This window comes from Thalassophryne amazonica, chromosome 6 (assembly GCF_902500255.1).
Source record: "Thalassophryne amazonica chromosome 6, fThaAma1.1, whole genome shotgun sequence".
Taxonomy (NCBI): Eukaryota; Metazoa; Chordata; class Actinopteri; order Batrachoidiformes; family Batrachoididae; genus Thalassophryne; species Thalassophryne amazonica.
The window spans coordinates 63,269,020-63,290,912 of record NC_047108.1 but is presented as its reverse complement, the minus strand read 5'-3'; the positions used below and the strand labels follow the sequence as shown (position 1 = coordinate 63,290,912).

The window sequence follows — 21,893 nt, the reverse complement described above, 5'->3', positions numbered from 1 at the left end:
AATAGTTGGTTTCTTTGTGTTTGATAACAATCTTCTATGTGATGTCTTATCCTTCTTATGTCTTATTACTTATTATATTATACAACCCCTGGCAATAATTATGGAATCACCGGCCTCGGAGGATGTTCATTCAGTTGTTTAATTTTGTAGAAAAAAAGCAGATCACAGACATGACACAAAACTAAAGTCATTTCAAATGGCAACTTTCTGGCTTTAAGAAACACTATAAGAAATCAGGAAAAAAAAATTGTGGCAGTCAGTAACGGTTACTTTTTTAGACCAAGCAGAGGGAAAAAAAATATGGATTCACTCAATTCTGAGGAATAAATTATGGAATCACCCTGTAAATTTTCATCCCCAAAACTAACACCTGCAAATCAGATCTGCTCATTAGTCTGCATCTAAAAAGGAGTGATCACACCTTGGAGAGCTGTTGCACCAAGTGGACTGACATGAATCATGGCTCCAACACGAGAAATGTCAATTGAAACAAAGGAGAGGATTATCAAACTCTTAAAAGAGGGTAAATCATCACGCAATGTTGCAAAAGATGTGGTTGTTCACAGTCAGCTGTGTCTAAACTCTGGACCAAATACAAACAACATGGGAAGGTTGTTAAAGGCAAACATACTGGTAGACAAAGGAAGACATCAAAGCATCAATACAGAAAACTTAAAGCAATATGTCTCAAAAATCGAAAATGCACAACAAAACAAATGAGGAACAAATGGGAGGAAACTGGAGTCAGCGTCTGTGACCGAACTGTAAGAAACCGCCTAAAGGAAATGGGATTTACATACAGAAAAGCTAAACAAAAGCCATCATTAACACCTAAACAGAAAAAAACAAGGTTACAATTGGAAAGCAATCGTGGACTGTGGATGACTGGATGAAAGTCATATTCAGTGATGAATCTCGAATCTGCATTGGGCAAGGTGATGATGCTGGAACTTTTGTTTGGTGCCGTTCCAATGAGATTTATAAAGATGACTGCCTGAAGAGAACATGTAAATTTCCACAGTCATTGATAATATGGGGCTGCATGTCAGGTAAAGGCAGTGGGGAGATGGCTGTCATTACATCATCAATAAATGCACAAGTTTACGTTGATATTTTGGACACTTTTCTTATCCCTCAATTGAAAGGATGTTTGGGGATGATGAAATCATTTTTCAAGATGATAATGCATCTTGCCATAGAGCAAAAACTGTGAAAACATTCCTTGCAAAAAGACACATAGGGTCAATGTCATGGCCTGCAAATAATCCGGATCTTAATCCAATTGAAAATCTTTGGTGGAAGTTGAAGAAAATGGTCCATGACAAGGCTCCAACCTGCAAAGCTGATCTGGCAACAGCAATCAGAGAAAGTTGGAGCCAGATTGATGAAGAGTACTGTTTGTCACTCATTAAGTCCATGCCTCAGAGACTGCAAGCTGTTATAAAAGCCAGAGGTGGTGCAACAAAATACTAGTGATGTGTTGGAGCGTTCTTTTGTTTTTCATGATTCCATAATTTTTTCCTCAGAATTGAGTGATTCCATATTTTTTTCCCTCTGCTTGGTCTAAAAAAGTAACCGTTACTGACTGCCACAATTTTTTTTTCCTGATTTCTTATAGTGTTTCTTAAAGCCAGAAAGTTGCCATTTGAAATGACTTTAGTTTTGTGTCATGTCTGTGATCTGCTTTTTTTCTACAAAATTAAACAACTGAATGAACATCCTCCAAGGCCGGTGAATCCATAATTTTACCTTTTTCTTGAGCTGCTTGGGTGGGTAGGGAGAGTTACCATGGGAGAAAAAAGCTTTTTAACCTACCAGCCCTGGTTCTCAAGACCAGGCACCTAAGTAGCTCTACTCTACACTTTTTACTCTCCTATTTTACTCTTCCTTTTTAGATATTTAGATATACCTTTGTATACTGACATAGTTCCACCTTAGAATTGGAATATAATATACAAGATATACCTTACTGAATTTTCATGAGACTTTTTGAGCTTTATTTACTAAAGCCTCATTATATGATGTCTCATTTACAGTTCATTTTGTGAACTATGATCAAGAAATATTTTCAGAAAAAAAAGACAAAAATAACAAAAATAGTCATGGCAGCTTGTATATGCTGCATAGCAGCCCACAATGCTATAGTCAATGCTCACTTCACTGTTCTTTTGTTTGTGACTGTCTGAATATGAGTTACGTATATTTCATGGTCTACTTTAAAAACATAGCTGTGTTTTTTTTTATTAAAAATAAAGCTTAGCCTGACTTGTTTTTGATTTTGGAACATATGTCACAGAATTCAATATCCATTGTTCTGTGAGACACACCAAGAACTGGTTTTCATTGTGTGACACGCCCACCTTCCACATGTCCAACAGGTGACAGACAGTTCTGTGGAATTTCTGGTAATTAACATGTACATAGACCACAACATGAAATAAAGACAAACAGGTGGGTCCGGTGATCAAGGCTTAACCCATTTTATTTTTGTCGCGCTGCTGTTAAATCCTCCCGTCCATGTGGTGGCGGTATGGCACACTTTTGTAGTTTGCAACTACTATGACGGAGAAGAAGAAATGATGAAGATTCTGAGTTTGATCTGCGTCTGTAGTGGTTTTTGTACTTTGGTTTGAACGCTGTCATGTTTGAGGATTGTTTTGATAGTCGGTCGAAGCTTCTGGTCCGGTCGCTGCTGTCCGGAGTCTCCGGAGCTCACCGAGCTCTGACCGTCTACCAGAAACAGCGACGAACCGACCGTGAAGCTTCTCTGCTGGGCTTCATAGAAACTCTGTGCCGAGACCAAGTCAGCAGCTCGGAGAGCGACACCAAGCTAACGGTGTAAGTCCAACACTAAGTCCTAATCTTACTTCTGGTAACACAAAAACCCTTTTCTGAACGGCTGGTGTTATATACTTCATGGAAATGCTATTTCAATAAGCCTTCATAAACCCAAAATGTTGTAATTGTTCTATAATTCAAATGTAACACTCATGTAAGTACTAATAACATAAGTCTGCGCCTTATTACTTTTTTCTGTTCTAAGACAACTTGCCAAACAGAACCTTATACTACAAATAAACTTCAAATAAATAAATAAATAAATAACATGGAATTGTGTGAAGAGAAATTGCTTATTATAACGTGTTTCTTATATCTGTTGTATTTTAGTCTGCCTGTACCTTGAAATTCAATGGGAATAAATTAATTGGTAATTTGTGTAACTCCACATGAAGCAAAAGTTATAAATTCTTTAACACATAAAACAAAATGTGCCTAATATATATAATATAAAAAAATAAAAACTTGTTATTGCTACTTATTGTAAAATATTCAGTTTCTGTTAGGTGGTCCCCTGCAGTCAAAAAGGTAATCATATGGGTTTTTTTTCCCTTGCCTTTACAGTTATTATTGCCTGATCATTGGCAGCTGTACATGTAGGGTTTTTTTTTTAATAAGGACTGTGACTTGATTTTGAATTAACCAAAACTGACCGATCAAGGCCACACTACTTCCAAATTAAGACTCGCAAATGCAGAAAGACACACATACAAATGCATGCCTTGCATCAAAAAACATCTTTGAAATTGAAAAAATGCTGTGCAAATATATAACAGAAATATGAAACATGCAACTATTTGATTTTTTAACTTTCTGCTGTAAATTCACACATTATATACAAAACACATGTTATAAAGCTCCACAAGACAGTGGAAGTACTAATAACACAAAAAGAGGTTTCTACCTTGAGGACTTTTAAGTCTTCTGCTGTTCAGTGCATTCCAAATAAAATAATAAAACACTTTAAGTTCTGTGGACTCCAGCTACTATGGCCCTGCCTACACTCAGTGGGACTCAGTTATGGACAAAACACAGCAGCACACACACCCTGTCCTCAACTCCTGATGTTTCAGTGTGGTTCTGTTTGGACCTGATGTGTGTCAAGCCTGCACCAGGCTGCTTCATGCTGTTTATTTTTAATATGCTTTGTTCCCATGAATGCACAGCTGCTTTGTTTTAAAAAAAACAAGTCAATGTAACAATAAATCTGTATTCTTGAGTATTATTTAAACTTTACAATTAATCCACAGTTGATATTTATGTCAGACAATTGGGTGGGGGGGGGGGGGGGGGGGTAGGTGCAGCATCTGCAATGAAGCGGTCGCTGTATCGGACCGTCGTGGTGAAGAGAGAGCTGAGTAGGGGGGCAAAGCTCTCGATTTACCGATCGATCTATGTTCCGATCCTCACCTATGGTCATGAGATTTGGCTCATGACCGAAAGAACGAGATCGCGAGTACAAGTGGCCGAGATGAGTTTCCTCCGCAGGGTGGCTGGGCGCTCCCTTAGAGATAGGGTGAGGAGCTCGATCACTCGGGAGGAGCTCGGAGTCGAGCCGCTGCTCCTCCACGTCAAAAGGAGTCAGTTGAGGTGGCTTGGGCATCTTTTCCGGATGCCCCCTGGACGCCTCGCTGGAGAGGTGTTCCGGGCATGTCCCATTGGGAGGCGGCCCCGGGGAAGACCCAGGACACGCTGGACGGACTACATCTCTGGGCTGGCTTGGGAACGCCTTGGGGTTCCCCCGGAGGAGCTGGGGGAGGTGTGTGTGGATCGGGAGGTCTGGGCGGCTTTGCTTGAGCTGCTGCCCCGCGACCCGACTCCGGATAAAGCGGAAGAAAATGGATGGATGGATGGATGGATGGATGGAATTGGTGGGGGCGTCGTCAGGAGTCCATTTGAGTCATGGATCAACTTTGCTCCATTCCATTGCAGCTGAATGGTCTGTTAGTTCATGTGGACATTTGCCCCTGTTCACTGCCCATAGAAGAGCACACCAGACCCTTTACAATCTCCTTGAAGGTGGTGAACCCTCATGGAGGTGGCACAATGTTGTTATGAGCCAGGTGAGGTGATTTGGGCATCTGGTAAGGATGCCCCCTGGTCATCTCCCTTGGGAGGTTTTCCAGACACATTCAGTTGGGAGGAGGCTTCAGGGAAGGCCCAGGAAATGCTGGAGGGGTTATATTTCCCAGGTGGCTTCTGGATTACCTGGGAAGAATTACTGGACTTGGATAGGGAAGTATGAGGCCTGCTGCTACTACAACCGGTACCCGGAGAAGTGACAGAAAAATGTGGAATAATGGGGAAACCTACCTGTACATGGCTATTTTGTGTTGTTAGTACTTCTGTTGTACTTATTTTACAAAGCACGACTGTTCTGTGAATTTGTAGGACAGATATTGTCAAATTAAATAGATGCATGTGCTACAGGTTATTTCTTTGTGTTCGGTTTTGTTTTTTCAATTTTCAAGATGTTTTTTTTTTGATGCAGCAACCTGGTATTAAATTAAAGCTAGTCTTTTTTGTGTTCGTGTTTTTGCCCCTGCTGGTGGTGTTTTAGTTTGGAAGTATTGTGGCTTCTGTCGATCACCATGTAACAATAACATTAGTTAAGGTGTGGTAATGATGGTGGGTGGGTGTTAAACATTGGTGGTATCCCACAGTCTGTTATGTAAATATGAAATGGGGCCTCAGATGTATAATCCTGCATATCAGCCTCCTTTTGTCTTATTCTGTTCATCTTTTAATGTTGTGTGCTAGTGCAGCCCAATTGTTTTGTTTTTTTCCTCAAATGCATACCTTTTCTGTTTATGCTGCATAAATCGTATGCGTTAAAAAACATCTGATTGGAGCTTACAAATTATATTGGTTATTGAAGTGATCAAAGCTCATTGCAGAAGCAGCTGCACTTAATCAAATCACTGTTGATCGTGATCGCAAGTTCATCTAGTACAATCAACATAAATTCAAGTTGATGTTCACAGTGTAACCATGTGTGATTAACCATGTTAAAATTAAAAATGAATGGTATAATAGAAAATTCAAGAGGGAACATCTCTTTCTGCTTCATGGCTTACAAATTAGTGTCCGTTCTCAGAGTCACAGGTGCATGTTTTGAAATTGTCATGTTTGTTCGAAACAATAGAAATGAATGCACGGGAATGTCTACAGCTAAACTGTGTTTGGCTTTATTAATATTTCAAGTAAGTGATCATACAGGGAGTTAGAAGAGACATAAAGTGACTTTCATAGTTGTATGCATGTCTTTGCCTGACACCGTTTTTAATTTCTTTTAGAAAACCATTGGTGTGCCTCTTTCCAGCATTATTCAAACAAAACCTGTTGTCCTTCATCCATTTGGTCCACTCAGTTCTTCCTCGGGCTACTGTCATCCATCTCCTGGAATGCCTCCATCTCGAGCCTCAACAAAATTCCTGGGTCACAGCGCTGATTAAACAGTTGGAAAGAAACCTGGGGATCAACAGCAATGAGCCTCTGTGTTCTCCACAGTGCAGCCAGAGACTCACAGAGCTGCTGCAGCGTCTGCGAGGTGCGGGTGAGACGAGCGGCTGGGCAGAATTGTTCAATGGCCAAACTGAAACATGTCAAAGGGTGTCCGTTGCATCAGATGGTAGAACACAAATGAAAAGGAAGGGCAGCTTTGTTTCAGTGGATTCGGAAGGTGATGAAATGGAACAGCAAAGCAAACGGATGAAGATGGGTTTCTTTAATAGTGAGGATCATGATGCTGAAGAAAAGGAACTGAACGCGAGTGAGGAGGAGACATCACATAGACTAGAAGCATTTCCACACAACGGTCCTGCTGAAGAATTACAACCAGCACCAAAGAGTCTGTGTGATGTTCTGCCTGAACATGTGAAGGTAAAGAGGGTCCAAGGAAGGAAGGAATGGGAAAATCTGTCTCACCAGTAGTCTTCAGGGATCCATTAGTATTGTGTTTGTATGACATGATTCCATTATTTCTGACAAACAACCCAGCTCTGATTTTTCCACAGTCCTCTAATCAAATGTTACTTTTTATGCTGGTATAAGTTTTAATTTAATTAACATGTTTCAAATGTCCTTATCTAGGTCTCTGGTCTTCAAATAAAAGAATTACTGGAAAGTCAGGCAGAAGTAAGAACAATGTTTTGTCTTCCATAGCAGAGGTCGTTTTCCCCGTTATTACACTATAATGTGTGATTATCTACTTGCAGTGGGACCAGAGCGCCACAGAATTGTTCAGAGTGCTGAATGATTGTGATGCCACCCAAGTATGTATTTTGCATTGCACTGAATTGTTTTCTGCGTGTGCACATTTACTGAAAATCATTTATGTTTTGTTGACCCAGTCCACACGTATGGAGAAACATCTTACGGTTTAGTTTTTTTAAAGCACGACAGCTTCTCATAACACAACTGATTGTACCACTCAGCAGTGGTGGACACAGTCAACTTAAAAGTTAGATTTAATAAATTTGCCAACTGAAATGTTTACTGTGATAATGCTAAACCCCCCCAAAAAAAACACTAAAATGTTTAGCTGAAGTTACTAATAACTGGTAACTTGTATGAATTTAGATTTGGCTTGGTGTTTTGGATCTAAAATCCTGAAAAACAAACTTAAAGAGCTAAAATTTTAATATGATGAATCTTATTTTATTCTGCTTCACTTTAACAAATTTCCAGTCAATTCTGAATGTGCAAAAAGAACAACTAGATCCAACAGCTGTTTCATTTCAAAAGACCTGCAGTGTTGTGGATTTACCTTTGTTCACATTCCCTTTTTCAAATATAAAATCACATAATCTTAGACACACTTTGCTTTCATGGCATCATTTATCACACCACCTTTCTCAGCACACTGCAGCACGTTTGAGTAGCTCCTGAAATTAGCAGCTCTGTACACTGAATTTGGTGCTCGTGCAAGGTAGATCCTAAAACCCGGAAACATTTGGAGACATCTTGGAAACATTACTTACTATGCAGATTAATGCTTTTTAGGAAATGCCTGTCTATAGTTAAAAATAATATTGTAGAAGATGTTTTAAATGGTGTAATATGAGTGAAACGAAGCAAAGCAAAGCTTGCTCATGGTACAGGGAGTCCCAAACAGGAAGTGCCAAATTTTGAGTCCACAGTGAAACAGGAAATGTCAAATGTCAAACACTTTGTGGAACAACACTTATTGGATTGACAGACGAGATCTTGTGGACTCTCGCTGGAACTTGGTGGCACGTTCACAGTGAAACAACAAATGTCAAATGTTGAACACTTCCTGGATCCCACCAAATGAGATCTTGTGGGCTATCCCGTTAATTGAGTGGCAAGTTGAGACTGAAACAGGAAATGCCAAATTTTGAGTCCACAGTGAAACAGGAAATGTCAAATGTTGAACACTTCCTGCCATGGGTGTAGTATAGCGGAGGCTGAAAGGCAAAAAAACCCCCCAAAAAAACTAAGAAAAATGCTTAAAAAGGCGGGGAGTCTGGAGCCCCCCAGAAGCTGAAAGGTTTTTGCCATGCTAATGCTCCCCTGAAGCATTTGCTCAAAAAAAGTCTAAAGGACCTAAACGACATGGTGAGATGTTGAAGAGCTTCGCTCATTCATGTCTGCTACATATACATATTATAATGCAGTTTTAATATTTTTTTTTGTAATTTCTCTGTAAATTATCCTTAAAACTGCACAATATTACCAAACTTAAAACATCTACAATATTACTTTTAACTATAGACTGGCATTTCATAAAATGCATTAATCTGGATAACAATTTTACTTTTCCAAGATGTTTTCGAGATCTCTATTTTTTTATTTTTTTTTTATAATTTATTTTAATAAATGAGTAGTTATTTGTATAGTGAAATCTCCAAAGTCTGAAAATTTAAGAATGGAAAAAAATTGGAATTTTAAAATGGAAAATGTGAAGGAACCCTGGAAGCTTAAACACAGATGTGTTTTAAGACAAAATTAAAGTTTTCATTCAATATACAGTTTATTCACAGTACAGAAAGTAGTAAAGTAATAAGAAATGCAAATAAAAATACACATATTTTTAATAATATAATGAATGCATTTATTTTGACTTGACCTCTTGCTCCTGCATCTCCTTGAGTGATGCTTGTTGCCTTTGTGCGATGTGTTGAGTTTGCTAGCAGTATTGGAATCTAAGGTCCAACAGGAACAAGTGCAGTGTCCCATAAAACTCTTCAGGCTTCAGCCCTTTAGACCCAGTGAACACCAGAACAAGCTATTCTGAAATAAGACATTTAGCCCATGGAGCATTTTGCTGTCCCATCATTATGTTTCCCCACCCTTACCTTGTGCCATGTGAAAGTCTGAACAGCTGCACGCACCAAGCTAGCATAGTGGGCCTAGTCTCTAATTTTAGCAATAATTTGCTGTAATTTCTCAGTACTTGTTATGCTTTACTTCAAAGTATTGTTTATTCGCAATTGTCCATTTAGAGGGATGATGGCTAAACATTTAAGTGCACTTGTTGTCATTGTGGAAGGCTTCCGGTTCAAGGCCACCCCTGCCCTTTCTCCATGTGATGTGGAGTTGTGTCAGGAAGGGCATCTAGCATGAAATTAACAGGCAGGTCTACCTCAGATCTGCTGTGGCGACTCTGAGTGAAACAAGGAAGAAGCCAAATGGATTAACATACAGTTTTATATATACTCGTATATATGGAGCCTAAAAGTGTCTTATTATTATTTTTGCTTTACCAACCTTCTTTGCCTTGAAAAACATTGCACAATGACTCAAGCTATTGTTTGGGCAATGAAGGATGCACCTGATGTATCCTTCGTTTGCAGGGGAAAGAAGCCTGTGAACATCAGCCACATCACAACCAGCCATTGAAATGGAACAGCCCTGTTGTGCCACTTATGACATTAACGGCCGGCGATTACAGCCTTCAAACCACAAACGTGTTTGACTTTAATGTTTTGTGGGGAAAAAAATTGTTAACTGACTTAAAGTTAACAAAACTAAAATTTAGTGGAAGCTATGTGGCCTGCTAATGGATGGCGAAAAAGTTATCTTAGCAAATAAGCTGTTAGCTGATTAGCTGAAATGTGACCACCACTTCCCCTCAGGCAGTTTTGTAAACATCATGTTGCATCCAACTGATGGACTGCGTTGGTATTAATTGAGTGGTTTTTACCTGCCTTTTTCTTTCTTTATTTCTTTCAATTTTTTTAGGTGGAGGTACTATGTAGCATGCTGGGTTTGCCTGATTTACCAGAACACATGCTACCTAAGCTGTGTAACAGTGTTTTGGCTCTTTCACCTGACCTCAGCTACAGTACAGCAGCAAAGCTCTTTAAGAGCCTCCTGCAGAAAAAAGTACTGTATATTCAGAGAATATGTCAATGAGAACATCCATAGGGGCCAGAATATGTCAGTTTGTCACTGACTAGATGTCATGTTGCTGCACGTACAGATCGTATCCCTGTCAGAGCCAGCGTCCCGATGCCTCCTCACCTCAGTGACCTCACTTTGTAGCCGCTATCCAAGGCCAATATGCCATGCTGTGATTGAACCTGTTTTAGATGAACACAACATAGGTAAGGAATATTGTCACTTTTAACTATTTTGTTATTTTATAATAACAGATGCACTTGGGGGCCAGTGAAGGATGATCTGGATTGCAACAACTACAGCAGGGGTGCCCACACTTTTTCATCTTACGAACTACTTTTGAAATGACCAAGTCAAAATGATCTACTGACTTACAAATACTAAACATACATTGGCGCATCAGTTAAACTTAGTGCAGAACTGTAGTCCCAGAGTAATACTGACTTAAACTTAAATTGGTTCAAAATGCTGCTGCCAGACTTTTGACAGGAAGCAGAAAGTTTGACTACATTACACCCATTGTGGTGTATCTTCACTGGCTTCCTGTCTCTGTGAAATCAGATTTTAAGGTTCTGCTATTACTCTGTAGAATTATTCACGGACTGGCACCTCCCTGCTTAGCTGACGTAATTAAACCCTATGTTCCGGCCCAGGCTCTGCGTTCTCAGGGTGCAGGACTACTTTGTGTCCCTAAGGTGAATAAAAAGTCTCCCAATCACAGAGCATTCTCTTATCATGCACCTGCTTTGTGGAATGATCTCCTTGCGTCAATAAAACAATAAGATTCTGTAGAGACTTTCAAGTCCATACATAAGATGCACTTATTTTCCCTTTTGTATCACTAGCATACTGGCATAGTATGGAACTATGCTTTCTACCCGTTTAAATTCATTTTATTAGTACAGAGCAGACCGCGGCCTCAACTTTGTCTAAAGTCTGGGTCTTTTAGTGAAGCTTGGGGCTAGTGGCTGGCAATCACCTTAGTATTTCTTCTGTTTTTCTTGTTGCTTAATGTTGACAAATTAAACTGTATTTGTCTTTTTGATGCCTGATTCTGTTTTTTCCTCTCTGTTTGAGGTGCGGCTCCGTCCAGAGATGAGAGTGGGTGTCTTCTTCTGCAACCCTCCCATCCTGTGCACCAGCATGGACTCCCAAAATTTCCTGTATATTTGTATTGCCAAGTGTGACGGTCGCATGGCCCAAGCAGAGGGTCACCCCTTTGAGTCTGGTCTGCTTGAGGTTTCATCCTAAAATCATCAGAGGGAATTTTTCATTACCACTGTCACCTGTGTGCTTGTGCTTGGGGTTGGTAAGGTTAAACCTTACTTGTGTCAAGGGCCTTGAGTCAACTTGCTTGACTTGATTTGGTGCTATATAAATGAAAATAAATTGAAATTGAATTGAAATTAAACATTTTAGTTGTTAAAATTCTTAATTTCGTAGTAGTAGTTGTAGTGGTATGAAAAAATGTCTTCAAAAGTGGACCTTTAATCTAGGTGTGTTGGGGGGGCATCTCTCCCCACACTCCACAACACCCTCTTTCCATCTGGATTCACCCCTGGTTTACCGTCTGAGCAGGAAGAATGGATAATGTGTGTATTTATGCAGAAAGCACGGCCTAATTAAGAAGGTTTTATCAGTGCTTTTTACATAATGCCGTCCTCAGAAAGAGACTTTAGGCACATTTGAGGGAGGAAAAAAGCGTTAGCATTTGTTGTTAATGCATCGCGGGTCTTCAGCTGTTTTTAGTTTAACCACAGAGAGGACACTCACAGAGTGGCACAGAGTTGTAGAGAAAAGCAAAGCGTAAAAATGTCTTTCTAAAGGTCACTGCAGGTGTGTGGTTGTCACCACGCTTAACATTCATTATTTGTATAATATTGCACCCTTTGATGATTAAATAATCACACAGTCAGTTGCAGTTAAATGTGCAACCCAAAATACTGTCACAGCTTTACTTATGGCTATGACCATAGTTATGGAACTGCTGATCATGCCTTACAGTTTGGGAATGGTGAGGTGATGTGGGGGGCATGAGCAGAAGGGACAAAATTTGGGCAGGGCATGGGTGTGGCAGGGTGAAGGCAGGGCAGGGCATGGGTGTGGCAGGGTGAAGGCAGGGCAGGGCATGGCGCCCTCTGAAATCAGGCTAGCTGGAACATATGAATGTTGATATTTTGGCCAAGCTGCATGCTTTTTGGGTGTGATCCAATATGCAGGGGTCTCAGTGTTGAGTACCCTAACAAATGGAAAAGCCCAAAGAGGATGCCCACATTTTTCCTGGCTGACTAATTCTGCTTGGGTAATTGTTATTTTGGAGACGTAAACCGATCTATTGTAATCTATTTTTTTTTTTTTTTTTGTCAGGAAGTCCGCAGGCTGAGCTTCTGAATAGATTGATTGAAGACTGCCTGGGCCATCATTACAGACTGCTGGTGCTTCAGTATGTAAATTTAATCCTTTGTCATTATGTAATAGGGCTGGGTATCCATTCAAACAATCAATTTGATTCTGATTCTTAAAATTCAGAATTGATTATTTCAATCCGATACAGATTTGGGTTATTGTTATTAAAACCGTTTTTTGAGCTGCTACCTGATTGTCTAGTTATGCAACATATTAATACTAGTATTATATTGATATTTGACAGCAAATTAATGAAGTATTGGTAGTTAATAATGATAATAATAATAATGATGGCACGGCCCAGTTCCCCTCCCAGAATGATAGACTTCCACCCTGTGGAAGAAACAGGAGGTCTTCCACAGGGTGGTCCCGGGTCCCAAAACACCGCACGCCAAGGAACAGGCCCACTACAGGACGCAGGTGTGGATGGACACCTCGCCGCCTGGACCATCGACTACCTCACTGACCGCCCGCAGTACGTGCGGCTGCGCGGTTGTCAGTCTGAGGTGGTAAGGTGCAGCACCCCCCAGAGCACTGTCCTCTTGCCTTTCCTCTTCATCTTCTACACCTCGGACTTCACCTACAACACAGACAGCTGCCACCTCCAGAAGTTCTCTGATGACTCCGTCATTGTGGGTCGCGTGTCTGAGGGGAATGAGCTGGAGTACCGGTCGGTCATCACAGACTTCGTGGACTGGTGTGAGTGCAACCACTTGTGTCTCAGCACCAGTAAGACAAAGGAGATGGTGATTGACTTCAGGAGGAAACCACCACCTCACCCACCGGTGAACATCCAGGGGGAGGACATAAAGACTGTGGACAGTCTCAGATACCTGTGTGTTCACCTCAACAGCGAACTGGACTGGACTCACAACACCGACGCCCTGTACAAAAAAGGTCAGAGTCGCCTCCACCTCCTGAGGAGACTGAGATCCTTTGGCGTGAGCAGGCCTCTGCTTAAGACCTTCTACGACTCTGTTGTAGCCTCTGCTCTCCTCTATGCTGTCGTCTGTTGGGCCCCGGGCAGCACAGAGCAGGAGAGAAAGAGACTGAACAAGCTGGTCAGGAAGTCCAGCTCTGTCCTGGGGTGTCCTCTGGACTCTCTGGAGGAGGTGGCTGAGAAGAGGGTGTTAACCAAGCTCAAATCCATCACGAACAACTCCTCTCACCCTCTGCACCGGAGTGTAGTGGAGCTGAGCAGCTCGTTCAGTGACAGGCTGAGGCACCCTCAGTGCAAGAAGGAACGATACCGCAGGTCGTTCCTCCCTGCTGCTGTCAGGCTGTACAATAACACTGTGAAATAACCACATGCAATAATATGTCCACAAATCACGTGCAATATTAATATGTCCACAAATCATGTGCAATAACAACTGGTTTACAAATCCCAGCATTAATGTCACCTTATCACACCTAGGCTCCATTTCACATATTGGAAAGAAGATGCTCCTATCTCCTTTTCAATCCCAATCATGTTTATATATATGTGTATAGGTATGTGTGTGCATATGGGTATGCGTGTGTGTGTGTGTGTGTGTGTGTGTGTGTGTGTGCGTGTGTGTGTGTGTGTGTGTGTGTATATATATATATATATATATGTACATACATACATATTCTGTTCTATGTTATTTCTTATGTCTTGTACTGTTACAAGTGTTATTATTATTGCTTATCTTGCACATGCTGTTTGATGAACATTTTCCTCTACTTGCACCCACCCTGTGTGTTTTCTTGAGAGCTGACGTAACGTGAATTTCTCCTCTGTGAGATCAATAAAGTTTATCTTTTATTTTGCAAACATGCTGTAGAGCAAAATGACTGAACTTATCCAGGGCAGCCAAAAGAGGGTGCCAGAGGTCTCGACACCTGGTTCATTGGTCCTGACACACACACACACACACACACACACACACACACACACACGCTTCCGTGTTTTGGCCTGATGCCTTGTTTCTTTTGCCTTTAAAGTAAAGCTGTAACAAAGATTAAAAAAAAAAACTATGGCTTTACTTCACAAAATTTTGCCCTCAAAATGCAGGCAATAGTGTTTCAGAGAGTTATAAATGTAAAAGTTTTCTGGTGACAGTGGTTCCAGTCTTCCCTACAAATACTCGCGCCTGTAGCACTTTCTGCACGACATGCAGCAGCAGAACTTTTCCCACCGTTGCACAGCGAGTGCTGTGGGAAAAGTCCACACCAGAGAACCTATGTGCGCTGTCCCACAGAAAAGGCACGTTATGACAAAAGGAAAAAAAAAGCTACTGTGTGAATTAAATGGTGGATGATTTTCTTTTCTTGCCCGTAACGGAGAAGAGTTGCGGTAGCCATGATTGACATCTTTAAATGGCTTTGACAGAGGTTGATGAATAAATTGTGGACCTGCTTCTAAATCAGAAGCAGCAGGTCATTTGTTTAATCAATGTAGAGAAATGACAATTTTCACACCCTTGGAAGCAGCGTAAAGGCTCAACTGCAGCGTAATTTTTTCAGGCACGCTGAGACCTGCATATATTTTTAAAAAATTGATCTTTGGATGTATGAATCCATCTGTGGTAATTAAAATGAGAATCTGTTTAAACTCGGCAGTTGAGCTTTTCAACCCAGCACTAGTATGTACAGTAGTGTTCAGAATAATAGTAGTGCTATGTAACTAAAAAGATTAATCCAGGTTTTGAGTATATTTCTTATTGTTACATGGGAAACAAGGTACCAGTAGATTCAGTAGATCCTCACAAATCCAACAAGACCAAGCATTCATGATATGCACACTCTTAAGGCTATGAAATTGGGCTATTAGTAAAAAAAAAAAGTAGAAAAGGGGGTGTTAACAGTAATAGTAGCATCTGTTGTTGATGCTACAAACTCAAAACTGTTATGTTCAAACTGCTTTTTTAGCAATCCTGTGAATCACTAAACTAGTATTTAGTTGTATAACCACAGTTTTCATGATTTCTTCACATCTGAGAGGCATTCATTTTGTTGGTTTGGAACCAAGATTTTGCTCGTTTACTAGTGTGCTTGGGGTCATTGTCTTGTTGAAACACCCATGTCAAGGGCATGTCCTCTTCAGCATAAGGAAACATGACCTCTTCAACTATTTTGACATATCCAAACTGATCCATGATACCTGGTATGCGATATATAGGCCCAACACCATAGTAGGAGAAACATGCCCATATCATGATGCTTGCACCACCATGCTTCACTGTCTTCACTGTGAACTGTGGCTTGAATTCAGAGTTTGGGAGTCGTCTCACAAACTGTCTGCGGCCTTTGGACCCAAAAAGAACAATTTTACTCTCATCAGTCCACAAAATATTCCTCCATTTCTCTTTAGGCCAGTTGATGTGTTCTTTGGCAAATTGTAACCTCTTCTGCACATGTCTTTTATTTAACAGAGGGACTTTGCGGGGGATTCTTGCAAATAAATTAGCTTCACACAGGCGTCTTCTAACTGTTACAGCACTTACAGGTAACTCCAGACTGTCTTTGATCATCCTGGAGCTGATCAGTGGATGAGCCTTTGCCATTCTGGTTATTCTTCTATCCATTTTGATGGTTGTTTTCCGTTTTCTTCCACACGTCTCTGTTTTTTTTTGTCCATTTTAAAGCATTGGAGATCATTGTAGATGAACAGCCTATAATTTATTGCATTTGCATATAAGTTTTCCCCTCTCCAATCAACTTTTTAATCAAACTATGCTGTTCTTCTGAACAGTGTCTTGAATGTCCCATTTTCCTCAGGCTTTCAAAGAGAAAAGCATGTTCAACAGGTGCTGGCTTCATCCTTAAATAGGGGACACCAGATTCACACCTGTTTGTTCCACAAAATTGACGAACTCACTGACTGAATGCCACACTACTGTTATTGTGAACACCCCCTTTTCTACTTTTTTTTTTTACTAATAGCCCAATTTCATAGCCTTAAGAGTGTACATATCATGAATGCTTGGTCTTGTTGGATTTGTGAGAATCTACTGAATCTACTGGTACCTTGTTTCCCATGTAACAATAAGAAATATACTCAAAACCTGGATTAGTCTTTTTAGTCACATAGCACTATTATTATTCTGAACACTACTGTAACTACTGTTGTCCTTTAAGAAGCAGAGGTGAGATACTGATACTGATGTTATTAATAATAATATATATATATTTTTTTTTTACACTAGAATGACATTCAGAGTTGTATGGAGTGAGGCAGTGCTCTCTATTATCCACAGATTGTTAGACTCCAAGGTAAACCTTTATTTGAATGGGGGTTTCAAACATATTTGTTTAAACTGTTATATCATTGGTGGGTTAACTGAATGTTGTTGTCTGCCCCCCCCCCCCCCCCCCCCCCCCCCCCCGCCCCAGCCTGACTTGAGTGAAGAACTGTTCTCACACCTCACTGAAAAGCTCACCAGCCAGGCTCCTCAGTTCACAAAATCTGTGATGTTTGCAAAAATGATGCTAACAGTCCTCACTAAATACACCACTCTTGTAAGTATTGTTATTAATTTTTATGAAGCATCATGGAAGGACACATATTTTTGATCATTTTTGGTAATTTAGAAATCTGTTTATTTTCCAGGTGACGGCTGCACACAAACATGCCCTCTCAGGTTGTCTGACGCTCAATGAGACCTTTCTCAAAAAATCACTTCAGGCTGCTTTAAAAAGAATCACACTTCCATAGTCGTCTCAGCTGCAACATGTTGAAAACATGATTTTTTTTTTCTTCAATTAATGTAAAATTGTCTTCTTTTTTTTTTAAGTCAACTGCAGTCTCACACTCTGGACAGAGTCCCGCGAGTCACTGATTTCACACTGAAAGACACAACATATGTCTTCCCTATGTATTTACACTATGAATGAGTCCACCCCCTCCAGTTTGTTAACAGAACAACTCAAAAGCAGTAAATGCTTTCATCTTGAAAATCAGTCATTTAAAAGAACATATGAGGACAAACCCTTTCATATCTGGTGTTATGTCAATCTTCTGCTGAGTCTTCTGTCTTGAAAAATGACTATAGCAGATGTTGACACCACTGAGTCTGGTCTGCTTGAGATTTCTTTCTGTAAAAGAACAAACAATTAGGTGGGCTTTCCTTACTGTGTGTGTCACGGGATTGAAAATGTTAAAAACATCCGCATGTATGGTGCTTTGAGGTGACTTATGCAATGTAATATGATTTGGGCTATATGTGTAAATCTTACTTATTTATTTTGTTTTTACATCATTGCAATGTGTCAAAGATGTAACCATAACCATAAATATATATATACAAAATGTTGTAAAATGCATGGAACAATTCAGATCGCATTGTTTAATAAAACTAAAATAAATACCAAGGTCCACCAAAAACCAACTATAGTTTGTCTTGTAAGTGTTTTTCTTTTATGAATATTACATTTCCAAAAACTATGTTCAATTTTAAATGCCCCATCTTCTACAGGGGTATTGGACTGTTCTCTCAGCCAGGCAAGATACTTTTGCAAGGGTTATTCTCAACAGGATTCAGTCTGAGTTATGTTGTTCAGCTGCGCAGTGTGGCTTCACACCCAAGAAATCTATTATTGACCGCATCCTAACTCCGCAAGTACTTTAACACTACTTTAAGTGTACAGTACTTTAAGTGTATGGTACTTCCGGAAAGTATTCACAACACTTCACCGTTTCCACATTTTGTTATGTTACAACCTTATATCAAAATGGAGTAAGTTCATTTGTTCACTCATAACTCTACTCACAACACCCCATAATGACAACATGATTTTTTTTTTTGCAGTTTTTGTAAAATTGTTAAGATAAAAAAGCTAAAACGCATGTACATAAGTATTCATAGCCTTTGCTCAATACTTTGTTGCTGCACCTTTGACAGCAATTACAGCCCCAAGTCTTCTTGAATATGATGCCACAAGCTTGGTGCACCTATCATTGGGCAGTTTTGCCCATTTCTCTTTGGAGCACCTCTCAAGCTCCATCAGGTTGGATGGGGAGCATCGGTGCACAGCCATTTTCAAATCTCTCCAGAGATGTTCAATTGGATTCAGGTCTGGGCTCTGGCTGGGCCACTCAGTGACATTCACAGAGTTGTCCTGAAGTCACTCCTTTGATATCTTGGATGTTTGCTTAGGGTTATTGTCCTGCTGAAAGATGAGCTGTCACCCCAGTCTGAGGCCAAGAATGCTCTGGGGCAGTTTTTCATCCAGGATGTCTCTGTACATTGCTGCATTCATTTTTCCCTCAATCCTGACTAGTCTCCCAGTTCCTGCTGCTGAAAAACATCCCCACAGCATGATGCAGCCACCACCATGCTTCACTGATGGTGCCTGGTTTCCTCCAAACATGATGCCTGGCATTCACACCAAAGAGTTCCATTTTTGTCTCATCAGACCAGAAAATTTTGTTTCTCATGGTCTAGGAGTCCTTCAAGGTGCCTTTTGACAAACTCTAGTACTTATGTACATGTGATTTCTTAGTTTTTCGTTTTTAATACATTTGCAAAAAAAAAAAAAAAAAAACTTCATGTTGTGATTATGGGGCATTCAGTATAGAATTTTGAGTTGGAAAAAAATTTATTTCATTCATTCTGTAATAAGGCTGTAATATAAAATGTGGAAAAAGTGAAGCACTGTGAATACTTTCTGGATGCACCATACATGTTCATAGATCAACAGTATTTTGGACTTTTGGACTCATTTGCTGATTCTTAAGTGTCTTTTGCACTGAAAGAGACACTTAAGAATGATTGATTTCCATTGAGGAGGACCAGGGCAACATTAAGGTTCATTGATGTACTCAACATGACATAAATCTGATTTTGTTTAGTTTTTTAGGGGATTAGGGTTACGGAGTACTAGAATTTGTCTCTCTTTGACTTGTCAGAGAGAGTGATAAAATTAAACATATTTAGTTTAGTAACTCATTTAGCACCCTATGATTTGATACGCATATCAATTTCCTACCTGTGATAGCAATGGAGATAATTTTCTGTGTTTCCCGAGATGGAAAAGTGCCAGTTTGTGACCTTTGACCTGTTCAGTGTCTTTTGCAGCAAAACTGACACTTACGTCATTGCTTTATCAGTATAATGCAAGGATCAATCTTCTAGAGTATGTTCCATTGATATACTCAAGATGACAATTAGTTAGGTCATTCTTAAATGGCTTATGCAGCAAAATGGACACTTAAGAATGATGGATTCTTCATAAGACCAAGATGAACATTACTTTAGTGTTGATTTGAAAGATGACAAAGTGAATTTTAATGTGACTTTGAACAGTGCCCCCTATGTGTGTCAGCATTTGTGACACTTAAGAATGGCCATTCAGTGATCCTTGACGCTATTGTTCATCATCCCAAGCATCAAACCTTTGGCACTCGAGATAACAAATAAACCACTCTACTGTAGGGTCTATGAGAGACCAGCAGTCAATATGAAGCCCATATCTGAGCGTTGCCATGTTGGCAGCAGCACTGACTGTGACTAAGTCATGACAAATCCATACATGGATAAAGAGGTGGAGCATGGGCGGCTCTGTTGTGTGATGAAAGACGCCTGAACACGCCCCTATCTTCAAGTTCGAACCAGGTAACCTGACAGGCTAATCTCTGTGTGTTTCCAAAATCACATTTTTGGGACTGCATGGTGGTTCTCATAACGGTTTGCTTTGGTGTGTTTATAAAAATGTTATGAACCACTTATTTTCTCAGTAATCGTGATGAGAATTTGACTCTATTGCAGCAGGGATGACTCAGAATATCCGTGGCTCAGTGAGGGGGCTCCAAAGAAAACAATGGGGAACCACTGATTTATATGGACCATGCTTTTCTGTTAATAAAGTTAGTGTGCACAGCACATCTGTCCCTTCAATATTACATACACTGTGAAGTTGTGTAGATGCTACATATGGGGAATAACCCCCTTGTGTCTGATGATTTGCGGCCGTTCATTGTGGTTATATGGTCGCAAATTGAGCTTTACTGGCGACGCGTTCAATTTGTGACCGTATAATCAGAATGAACGGCCGCAAATCATCAGACACAAGGGGGTTATTACCGTTCTAATCCAATTCTATTGTTTGCATGGTTTATTTTTCTGTAGGTAATTCGTGAGGTTTACCGTCGAGGCAGCATCGCTGCAACAGCGGTCGGGTACGGAGTAATCCATCAAATGTGAAAATCTGTCAAATCCATCAAATGTGAAACGGTGATTCTGTATCAGAATCCACATCAATACTTTTGTATGGTAGCTTAAGTTCACCTATTTTGGCATAGTTGTTGGTACGCGACTTTCTCTTGCTGTCAGCTAACAGCGCCATTATGACATCTGCATACCAGCAGGCGCAGTCGGTCAGGGCATGGAGTACTAATACAAGTACATCCAAATGTGAAACGGTTGAATATTTTGCCACTCTTACCCCGATATTAAACTGTCTGAAATCTCACATGATTAACCAATCAGATTTGCAGAAAAAAAATGTAATTGGATTAGAATTTTGGTTTTATCAATTACATTCAACAAATGTAATGAATCTCCCATGCAGTCATTGACCTCTTTAGGTAGAACAGTTTGATTTTAGTCATTTGTAGGTCCAAAATGTGGCTTTTTCCCCTTCAGGACTGAGTTTGATGGGACTATACAGGAAGATACATTTGATTTGATCATTTCTTACAAGACTACTTGGACTAGAATTGGCAACATGGAGAAACCGGGAGAGTTAACATTACCCATGAGCCTCTGGGACAGTTATCTTACTCTGGTTCGATTGTGGAGCTCTTAATTGGATTATCTATTCTTGGTACAGGAGAATGTCAGGCAGAGAAAATGGTCTGCGGACTCTCAGGATATGAAAATACATTCTGCAACAATTAGTTATCCCATTTTTGCTTGAGTTGGGGAATATTAAGTAATCTGGATTAATCTGACATATTTGGATTGTTCATCATCTTGTCTAATGAAGGCTCAGGTGAGCAAACCCCTGCAGTTAGATGACCATTGACATATTCTGTTGTTTTATTTAGTGTTATTTTCTTCCTTCGAGTCTGATGCAAAGTGTCAGTCTACAAAGACAGGCAGGCAAGACTGTGGCCAAGGTACATCTGCAGGACTCTATTTTTTTAAATCTCTTTGGAATTATTTTACAATAAAGTTCTTGGGTCTAAAAACAAATGGATGAAGTCTTTGGTTTTTTTTTTTTACAGAGAATGGTGCGGAGGAACAGCCGATCACCAGTTTGAGCGAACTGTTACTCCTAGAGTATGAGGGTCTCAACAGATGGAAAAACATCACAAT

The 21,893-nt window shown here is 40.1% G+C and overlaps 1 protein-coding gene across 2 annotated transcripts; it reads left to right on the top strand.

Annotated features, from left to right (window-relative positions):
- Nucleotides 1-2,571: 2,571 nt before the first annotated feature.
- fance (FA complementation group E) lies at nt 2,572-17,939 on the top strand. Of its 2 annotated transcripts, XM_034172304.1 has the most exons (10): nt 2,572-2,838; nt 6,135-6,720; nt 6,931-6,975; nt 7,056-7,112; nt 10,045-10,188; nt 10,286-10,409; nt 12,571-12,646; nt 16,782-16,848; nt 16,969-17,094; nt 17,186-17,934. In XM_034172304.1, exons 1-10 carry the CDS (start codon nt 2,642-2,644, stop codon nt 17,288-17,290), a joined length of 1,527 nt encoding a protein of 508 aa, XP_034028195.1. In that variant the 5' UTR covers nt 2,572-2,641; the 3' UTR covers nt 17,291-17,934. The 2 variants fall into 2 exon arrangements, with proteins under 2 accessions (XP_034028195.1, XP_034028196.1); XM_034172305.1 differs by lacking the exon at nt 10,045-10,188 and having other exon boundaries at nt 17,186-17,939.
- The last annotated feature ends 3,954 nt before the right edge of the window (nt 17,940-21,893 follow it).

Coding starts and splice junctions, on each gene's coding strand:
- fance (XM_034172304.1), top strand. CDS start 2,642: ATGTTTGAGGATTGTTTTGATAGTCGGTCGAAGCTTCTGGTCCGGTCG. Junction 10,410..12,570: donor TTTAGATGAACACAACATAG/GTAAGGAATATT, acceptor TTTTTTTGTCAG/GAAGTCCGCAGGCTGAGCTT. Junction 12,647..16,781: donor TACAGACTGCTGGTGCTTCA/GTATGTAAATTT, acceptor TTTTTACACTAG/AATGACATTCAGAGTTGTAT.